This window comes from Nelumbo nucifera, chromosome 5, assembly GCF_055504915.1.
Source record: "Nelumbo nucifera cultivar China Antique chromosome 5, China Antique-T2T, whole genome shotgun sequence".
In the NCBI taxonomy this organism is placed as follows: domain Eukaryota; kingdom Viridiplantae; phylum Streptophyta; class Magnoliopsida; order Proteales; family Nelumbonaceae; genus Nelumbo; species Nelumbo nucifera.
This window is the reverse complement of record NC_142653.1, coordinates 3,980,623-3,990,965: the sequence shown is the minus strand read 5'-3', so window position 1 is coordinate 3,990,965 and position 10,343 is coordinate 3,980,623. Positions and strand designations below refer to the sequence as shown.

The 10,343-nt window shown below is 46.1% G+C and overlaps 1 protein-coding gene across 1 annotated transcript; it reads right to left on the bottom strand.

Annotated features, from left to right (window-relative positions):
* Positions 1-1,035: 1,035 nt before the first annotated feature.
* LOC104603634 (GDSL esterase/lipase EXL3-like) lies at positions 1,036-3,307 on the bottom strand. Its single transcript, XM_010267699.3, has 5 exons — positions 2,912-3,307; positions 2,352-2,482; positions 1,993-2,223; positions 1,579-1,834; positions 1,036-1,461 (listed from the first exon to the last, which is right to left on the bottom strand). Exons 1-5 carry the CDS (start codon positions 3,204-3,206, stop codon positions 1,268-1,270), a joined length of 1,107 nt encoding a protein of 368 aa, XP_010266001.1. The 5' UTR covers positions 3,207-3,307; the 3' UTR covers positions 1,036-1,267.
* Positions 3,308-10,343: the final 7,036 nt, after the last annotated feature.

Below are 10,343 nucleotides of genomic sequence, written 5' to 3'. Positions count from 1 at the left end.
GGTGTGATAAGATAATTTCTCAAAATTTTATATTAATCAACACAAAATGTTGTAATTAAAGACCTTGGTTAATGGTTACGGACTTCTATTTGCTTGTCATGTATTGGTTATCTCCGTATCCACTTATGCCTATATCACATTAATTTGCATAATCCACAAGAATAGTATTGCCATAACTTGTTTCTAAACAAATGATAAGTAGACACTGCACGTGATAGAATGAAAAAAAATCAGGAGACTTGATCCAAATCACGAAACTCCTCACTAGTAAATTACGCAGGAGTAATCCGCGGTTCATTAGTCTACGCCCCTTAATTTCTATACGTTGATGTTTTTATCAGTTGATTAAAGCTAATGGTATACTCTTTTTGTAATCCACTTCTGGATCTACTGGTTATTACTGAATAGTCAAGTCATTTTGTGTGTCGACTGGTTAATCATTTGATTTTGTTACCCATCCCATCCCCTTTGATGGAACAACTTCCTAGACGCTAAAGCTTGACATCAAGTGCTAGGGTACTATCGAAATAAAAATCGTACGTGCTCGTTTGGTGGTCTTGTGATCATTTTCAAATGATAATAAATTGGGTCTCAAGTAAATTGGTTGTAAATTATAGGTGATGCTTTAATAAAAACGCAAATCTTAATCTTATAGGGTAGGTTTTAGAAAATGCATGAAATTATATAGGATTATATTATTATTATTATTATTGGTGTTGTTGTTATGGTGGTGGTGATAGTTGTGTTGGCCTACAAAACTGTCGACCAACAAGAAGCACCGGATTGCTTTATCATCAATGTTGATGACCCCTTGAACGGGTGGATGAAGGATTGGTAGTTGGAACGGGAGGACATGATAAATTGGAACCAACAGATCACTGACGTGTCCACTCCTGACCAGCTATGTAGTCCACTGTACACGCCCTGCTAGTAGAAGATCGGATAAAATCATAAAATTGGCCCCTCAGTAGTCCCTCTACGCAAGGTAGACGCAAATGGCCTAGTATGGATATTTGATGAACATAAAGACAAGGCTTAGAAGAAAATAATGATGATGGACATTTGGTTAACGTTGGATTGGCTTACAAGATGTGATGTGCTTGATAAAATTTTCATTTATACTTGCCAGAGACATTCGTTAAACAATCTGTGAACCAATCTGGTGGGTGGGTGAGTGGGTCTGACCAAAACACTCCTAATTCAATTAAATCCCCTTTGTGCCGCTTCATGAGATGAGCAGCCCGATTACGATTAGCATTCGCCGCCTCTAGAACAAGTTGTTTACGAGATTCTGTCGAAATGCAGTGAACAGGGCCTTGTTGGTTCTCTCTGTGAAGTGATAACTGTCCCAAAATACATACTTGGAGACATCTGTACACGTACGAGGGTTCAATTCATTGCACAGTATTCCTTGTTCTATAGTCCCTGTACCGCAGCATCCCTTTTTAACCTCTTCAAATCCTGGGGTTTGTTCAGTCATTAACCATGACAAGTTAGTAATTACTCAAACTAATCCTGATTTGTAGCAGACAAATCAGGCACAATTAACGAAGAAGATGAGGAGGGGGAGGGGGGTACCATAATTGTGAGGCCTTTGGATGATATCCAGTAATGAAGAGTAAAAATCGATGTAAACCAGCCTTATCTCTGGGAGCTTGTGATTAAGTGAATTAAGCAGGGAAGATAGCTTTGAGTTCAACAGCCTTGCTGCAAAGTTGAACTTCTCTGCACACTCTCTGTTTTTACCTCCACCAAGGGTTCTCTGGAATGGCACACATCCTACTGGTGGAGTGTTCAACACAGCAATTTTTCTTGCCCCAAGTTCGTATAGTTCCTGCCAAGCTTAATTAGTCATAAACCAAATTCCACAGCTTCTCAAAACTGGTTTTAATTTTTTGAAATCTATTTTTTCTTTTCTGTTCTTTATTATTATTTGATCGAAGAGAATAGAGGATGCATGCAGGTTGCCACTATCCTACACTCAAAACTTACATTGATGAAACCAGAAATTAATTGGACAATGAGATCCGTGTAAGCAGGGACATCGTAGTTCTTTTTCCTGAAATCAGTCAGGAAATACCCTGAAACGTCGTTGGTTCCTGCACAGACAATGTATATGCTCTCAGATAAGATGGTCGCCGTCCTCTCCTCTCCCACAGCTGCCTTCAATTTATCTATGTATTCATGGAATAGCTCCAACTCATTCGACATTGTCAACACCGACTGAAGGTTTGGTTTGGTTTGATGAATAAGAAGACAAAAAGAAAAGAAACGACTTTAGTCATGGAACAGAAGATAAAAACATGGGTTGAAGAATAGCAAGAGACAAAGGAAGAGTATGATTAATTTACCAGTACTTTAGGGGTGACAGTATCAAATCCTGCACCGGCAGAGCCAAAGTTTACGCCGGTAAGAAGGTCCTGAATTTGTAGATTCGGGTCAAGATAGGGCTGCACCAGCTCCTTGATTCCTAAACCCTCAGCTGGAAATTTCATTTAAGAATAAATCCTCTTGATTCATAAACAAATTTATGTGTAGAGTGCAGTGCAGGAGGGAGGGAGAGTAAATGTTCGATAAATTTTTACAGCAACCCAGTACAATCTTTCCATTAATACACATCTTCTAATGTAAACAACTATTTCTATTTGCAATTAATTTTTCTCCCATCAAAGTAAAGCTTTAGTAGGCGACCATGCGAGCGGTAATTAAGAATGTAATCATGACACAGAATTCAGAGTTTTTCTTTTTTTTTTACACAAACTACTAATATTCTCTTATAAATGGATGTGATCTTGGCCTACCATGATTATTAGCTAACAGAGGACCTGCTGCAATTCTTATCCATTTCTCTATTTGACGCTCTCGAAAAGCAGGAGTTTGAACAGAAAATGAGGATAAAGAGAACTACTACCTATAAGGTCTGAGAGGACCCTTCCGTTGCTAAACCTTCCCGTCGGTTTTCCTCCGGGGAAGTCTTCCCCATATGGAGGGAAATTAGATTTTGCCACCGTGGCAAGATAGTTATTGTTGCCTGTGTCCACGTATGAATCTCCGAACACCAACAGCGCCGGAACTGAAACATTGTTGTTAGGTAGGACGAACCCGGCTTGAATGATCTGGAACTGAAAACAAATAAAGACCGAGAATAAAACAGCGAGGTAAGTACTCAATGAGGCTAGACCCAATTCTAGAGTGACAGGCTTCATTGGGGTTTTGTCTATTCTCTAATAAACAAGATACGAAAAAAAAAAGCTTTTTTTTTTTTGTTTGGATTATAACAAAGTAGAATGAAGGAGGGGAGAGCGTGAAGAAGATTGGTCTAGAAAACAGCCCCCGGATCATGTATTTATATGATTCAAGAATCAAGAAATAAAGACTCCACCGACTAACAGGCCCATTGGGACCATCTAAGGCACCTTACTCTGTTGATTGAAGGGTCAAAATCTACACCAGTAAATGCATGCAATTAGCACAGGGAGGTTGGGTTTGGGATTGATCGCAATGTATTTGGTATTTATTTTCAGGGCCCGAGTCCAAAATTTTGAATATTGGATTGATCATTGGAATTTGGCAAACACATTAACAAGCTTTATTGCAGCGTTAAGAAATAAGGTTGAGTTGGGTAAGAGTTGTATTATTATTGTTGTTGTTGATTAATTTCATTCATCGTCAAATTCCAATATACAATTTAATGTTGCCAACGGGGCGTATTGGATCCAGGTCAGAGTAGGCTCAGTCGAGACTCAATGAGTAAATGTGGGAATTTAAGTAAGGGTGGCAACAGGGCAGGCTGAGGCTTTGTAGATTTTTGTTTTTTTTTTTTATCAATAACAGAAACTTTATTAAGATTTATGAAGCTTTAGGTATAACAAGGGGGAGATAAAGAGTCTTATCTCTCCATCAGTAAATTACAATGAAAAAAGATTAAAAATTAGCCCAAAAAATAGCCTCCCTATTCACCCCTTGCTTGGCTAATCCATCTATAAAAAAAATTAGCAATCTTTTTCACCCAGTTATATTGTATCTCAATGCCCCTACAAAGCCATAAGCCTATTTTCCGGTTTAATTGTGATCTATATCTATATATATATATTCTGTCTATATGATAAAGGGTGATTTAGTAATAAAATTTTACTATGATATCATTTTCATATTAAATATGATCGCTTGAATGAATACGATATGTCCATTAAGGCATGTTTAAATTTGGTAGAGTTTCAATGCTAATCTAATCCCAATTAATAAAATCAATCTGGATGATTTTATAACCCATGCAAAAGTAGGAGATTTTTATTATGATCACATGCAAGAGTAGGAGATTTTCATTGATGGGGAGATGTTTTTAATGTGTAGTTTTAGTGTCACCATGTTGTCACTAGGGAAGTTTGTATACTGAAAAGTACCTATGACCTCTGTGGCTAAAATGACACATGTAAGGGTCATGTGTCGATTCATTGAATGGCTCCACTAAGGTCGGTGGTAAAGGACGACAACTCATCCAATCCTATGTTCTAAACCCCCGACCCAAACCCTAATCCAATCCGACCTTCAACTCTACCTATTCAACCCTAATTAATTTCTGCAACTCAGAGGATGATGGAGCTCCCGGGTGCAGCGCAACCCGACTACCCTCCGCGTGAGGTGATTCTCTCTCCTTTGTAGACGGCGGGAGCTAAGGGACCTGCGGGAACTGAATCAGAGGACCCGGGGGTATTTTCCCGGCGGGGACTCTCCGATGCCTAAGTTAGCATTCTGATTACAGAGGGATTGGAGAGAAATGAGAGAGCTAGAGAGCGGGGTTACCATACTTTTTTCTCCCCCCTTTGGCTTTGGGGGTCGGAGTCCTTATATAGTGGTGCCCTCGCGGGTTAGGTGGGTGATGAACTCCTCGAGGTTGTCAGGCTGGCGCTTGTGCCAGGCGGCCAGGTTGGCGCCCGGGCCAGGTTGTCAGGCGCCTGTCAGTCGGCGGGTCGATGTCCGACCCAGGTTGCCAGGCCGGCGCCTGTGTCTGTCGGCGGGTCGGTGTTCGGGCCAGGTTGCCAGGTCGACACCAGTGTCAGTCGGCGGGTCGGTGTCCGGGCCAGGTTGCCAGGTCGACGCCTATGTCAGTCGGCGGGTCGGTGTCCGAGCCAGGTTGCCAGGTCGGCGCCTGTGTCAGTCAGCGGGTCGGTGTCCGAGCCAGGTTGCCAGGCCGGCGCCTGTGTCCGGGTCAGGTTGTCAGGTCGGCGCCTGTGTCCGGGCCAGGTTGCCAGGTCGGCGCCTGTGGCAGGCTGATCCGGCCAGGTCGCGCCGGTCGCGCGCAGGCCGCGCGCAAGCCACGCGCATGTCGTGTGCTGGCCGCGCCAGGCCGCGTGCAGGTCGCACCAGGCCAGCCAGACCGATGCCCGGGGGGAGACCAACTTGGTAAGTTGTTGCCTGGGTGCTTGCCTAGTTCTCACGAGGTGCCACGTGTCACAATTTCACTGGAGGGCCAAATCTGCCCTCATCAATTGCCCCCCACTCCCGAGCTGAGAGTAACTCAGCGAAGGGAGTAGATTTCTTTTGGCCCGTAAGTCGATGAGCTAGCAAGTTTTGATCCAATTCCTTAGGCTTTGGGAGCTGCCTGTATGTGGTGAGCTGCCAGTAAGACGAGGGGGTCTCCGCCAGTTCAGTAGTGTAGCCCTTAGGCTTTGGGGCAACTTATAGTTCACTTTTGTTGATTTTGTTTCTGCTAAGAAAGCGATTGGATATTTAGCAATAGTGTGGCCCGCAGGCTTTGGGAGTGACTCATAGTCTACTCCTTTTTGACTTTTGCTCGTGCCGGAGAGTTGACCGGGCCTTAAGCAGTAATGTGGCCCGTAGGCTTTGGGAGTGACTCATAGTCTACTCTTTTTTGACTTTTGCCCGTGCCGGAGAGGCGACCGGGTCTTAAGCAGTAATGTGGCCCTAGGCTTTTGGGAGTGACTCGTAGTCTACTCTTTTTTTATTTTGGCCGGTGCCGGAGAGGCGACCAGGTCTTAAGCAGTAATGTGGCCCGTAGGTTTTTTGGAGTGACTCGTAGTCTACTCTTTTTTGACTTTGCCCGTGCCGGAGAGGCGACCGGGTCTTAAGCAGTAATGTGGCCCGTAGGCTTTGCCTGTGAGGTGTCGAGCTATGATTGTGCTGCATCAGCTTCGTAATGCCGGTCACCCACTCCTACAAGAAGCTACTAGGAGCCCGACCTTCGGGGGCAGCACTACTAACTTTAGGTTGCCATCTCACACGGGAGCCTTGGAAGGCTCGACCGGTAAGGGCGCCTATGTAGTCTGTTGGCCGCCAACTCCCGCGGAAGCCACGAAGAGCTCATCTCTGTAGGGGGACCTTGCGGAGAGGACTGATGAGGCATTATCTGAATCGAAAGTAAGGTTGGTAGAGCTACTTAGTCTGTTAGCCCCCTACATAGTTTTTGAGTTCATAAAAAATGTAAACTATAAAGTGATAGCTTCAAAAAAAGTGAGGACTTAGCTTTGGTAAGATGAGAACTTAGCTTTTGTAGGATGAGAACTTAGCTTTTCGTAGCGTTTCCCACAGACGACGCCAATTGATGTAACCGTTTTTGGTCACGTACCATTTTTTGTGATGTATAAATTTTTTTAGCTAAGTACCTCGTGTTTGACCTGGGGGTGACGTGCCTTGGTGATGAGCTACTTGGTGGCGAACTTCCTGGGGGAGAACTGCCTGGTGGCGAACCTCCTAGTGATGCTCCCTGGTGGCGAACTGCCCGATAGCGAACTACCTGGTAGTGCTCCCTGGTGGCGAACTGCCTGATGGCGAATTGCCTGGTTGTAACAAGTGTTCTCTTCGACGCGCCATCAAGTGCCATCCACTGTGCCTACAGCCGCAACTCCAACGTCCAAGTGTGTGCCATGGGTGGGCTAAGCATGTACTTTTGTATGGGGGATTGCCAATGGCAATATTGTAATATTGTAGTATGCTTTTTCATCTTTTTGACGTTTCTTATTGTCACTCCCCCAAAAGCATAACGTACTCTTTGAGGGGAGGTAGGTAGTCGAGTGAGCTCATAAGCGTGTAAAGGTTAAGCACGAGATCTCCCTCGACACTGTACTGTGTGCTTGTGCTTACCACTGATTATGCAATACAAGTAGCCTTTTGCTAATTCGTGTGCCTTCTTGTTGCCTTTGTGTGTGGGTTTGCTTTGTTTCGTAGGCTTACTCACCCATTTCGAGTGCCGCACGGGGCCCCAACATTTACCCCCGTGACAGTTGGTATCAGAGCGGGTTGCTCCTCAACGCTCGTGACCCTTGCATAGCAACACTAGTGGTGGCGCAATGAAGCACAACAAGGAACTCACCGACGAGATTAGGCATGGCCTTGCCCATGCGAGGGAGACTAATGAGTCTCTAGGCGATGAAGCCACTGCGGAGAAGGCCCCAAGGGGTCGCACATCCAAGACAAGCAAGCCTGACAAGTCAGTTGACACGCTTGCTGCCTTCGACACACTTATCCTTCACTATGAAGTGACTGTTGGGGAGATGCGTGACCGAGTAGAAGAAATCCACTTGATGTGGAAACAATTGAAAGCTCCGTGGTGGAGCTAGAAGCCCGTTTAAATGGCATTATGAACGAGGTCCAAGACGTCCTGAATAGAACCCTCAAGGAAGTCTTTGGAACAAAATCCCGACAAGAAGGGAGCTCATCTCAATCCGACATCCAAGACCAGGTGGATGAGATGAGAACTAAATGGGTGTCCATGAAAGTGGCCATGGCCTCTCCCTCCGACCTCCAGACTCAATTGGATGATCTAAGAGGAGACATGACGCTCCTCAAGAGATTAGTGGCCAGCACTCCAAGCCCCTCCACAACACTGGCCCCTGCTCATGTGAAGATTTGGGAGCCCACACCTTATGCCGGCTCCCGAGATGCTAGAGAACTTGACAACTTCTTGTGGCAAATGGAACAATATTTCCTTGCCGCTCGCATTGATGATGACCTAACGCAAATTCGTACAGTGATTATGTATTTGACTGACATTGCTATGCTATGGTGGCGCAGGCGATGCCAAGACATTGAACGGGGTACGTGCACCATCGAGACATGGGCTGATTTCAAGCGTGAACTAAAGCGGTAATTCTACCCAGAGAACGTGGAGTACCTGGCGCGGAAGAAGTTGAAATCACTCAAGCATGAGGACTCACTCCACGATTATGTTAAAGAGTTTTCAGCCCTTACCTTGGAGATCACGGACATGTCCGACAAGGATCTACTGTTCAACTTCATGGACGGACTGAAGCCATGGGCCGAACTAGAACTCCAACGCCGCAACGTACAGGACCTCGCCACGGCAATGGCAGTGGCGGAGCAACTCAATGAGACTAGCTTGTCAGATGAAGAAACCCCTAAGCCAGAAAACCCGCGTTCCCCTAAATTGAGTGGGGGAGCAAGTCCCTCACGCCCTCCGTACGACAACTCCAGCTTCAACAAGCCAGCAAGACAAGACTATGGGAAGAAGCGACAAGGAGAGCAAGGCCCTCAGCACCGTTACAAGCCCAGAACCGCTGGGTCCCCAATTTCTTGCTTCCTTTGTGGGGGAAATCACTTGGTTCACAACTGCCCAACCAAGAAGAAGATAAATGCCCTTGTCGCCAAGCTCAGTGATGACGAGCAAAGTGATGAGGAAAAGTCTGTACAGGCGCCTAGAGTGGGCGCCCTTCAACTCTTCAACGCCATGGTGAAGAAAGAGGCCAATCATGGAAGGCCAAAGAAAGCCCAAAGGGGGCTGAAGTATGTAGACATCCTCCTCGGCGGGAAGCTGACTCAAGCCCTTGTTGATACAGGGGCCTCCCACAACTTCATTTCAGTTGCCGAGGCCAAGCGACTCAATTTGAACACTATGAAAGAGACAGGGTGGATCAAGGCCGTGAACTCCGGGGCAAAGGCGATTGAAGGCATGGCTCGTGGGGTTGACCTCCAAGTTGGGCCGTTGACAAGCAAGATTAATCTTTCAGTGGTACCCCTGGATGACTTCCGAGTTGTCTTGGGAATGGACTTCATGAGACAAGCAGAAGCAGCACTCCTGCCTCACATCAACTCTTTATGCATCTTGGACGAGCGCTCCCCTTGCATGGTACCAGTTACGACTTCTACTAAGGTTCATGGGAAGCAAGTTTCTGCACTACAATTTTTTCACGAAGAAGCCTTGTTCAACACCAACATGAAGGAAGCAGAGAAGTTCCCCACTCTACTGGCGGAAGAAGCCGCCCCTCAAGCCAACAACTACAACAGCAGCAGGAAGCAGCAGGCCATCCAGCCGTCTACACCTCTCCAGCAACAGGGTTCGTGCGTGTCGACAACCATCAAGCAAAGCAGAAGACCCAAGGCCGTGTCAAACTTTGCCCACACCTACTGCCACAACCATCGGGGAGAGCGAGTGCCACCCGAGCCATTTAGGGGCCACATTCACATTATCCCTCAAGATAAATCCCGTAGTAGCCTTGCGAGTCACCCTTGGGGAAAAATGCATGGGAACCAACACTCAAACAATCCAAAATACCATTTTGACCTAGCCTTGGCCACCAACTTTCCTACCACTATCAGGAACAAGTCAAAATCCTACCTTGAAGCAGCCAAGCAGGGACTTAACTTAGGGACTAGCCATAGGTTTTCCCACCATCGAGAACATCCACTGGCAATCTACCCAACCTACTATCTGGGCCTTGGAAGAAACCCGGTTCGTGGAGCAGTCAAAGAACCTTCTTTCACCAACAACAAGTTGAAGCCTCAAGCAGAAGCTAGTCTTCGAGGACGAAAACCGAATTGAGTGGGGGAGACTGTAACAAGTGTTCTCTTCGACGCGTCATCAAGTGCCATCCACTATGCCTACAGCCGCAACTCCAACGTCCAAGTGTGTGCCATGGGTGGGCTAAGCATGTACTTTTGTATGGGGGACTGCCAATGGCAATATTGTAATATTGTAGTATGCTTTTTCATCTTTTTGACGTTTCTTATTGTCACTCCCCCAAAAGCTTAACGTACTCTTTGAGGGGAGGTAGGTAATCGAGTAAGCTCATAAGCGTGTAAAGGTTAAGCACGAGATCCCCCTCGACACTGTACTGTGTGCTTGTGCTTACCATTGATTAATGCAATACATGTAGCCTTTTGCTAATTCGTGTGCCTTCTTGTTGCCTTTGTGTGTGTGTTTGCTTTGTTTCATAGGCTTACTCGCCCATTTCGAGTGCCGCACGGGGCCCCAACATTTACCCCCGTGACATGGTGGCACTGCCTGATGGTGAACTGCCTGGTGACGAACTGCCTGATGGCGAACTGCCTGGTGGGGAACTGCCCGGCAGTGCTCCCTGGTGGCGAAC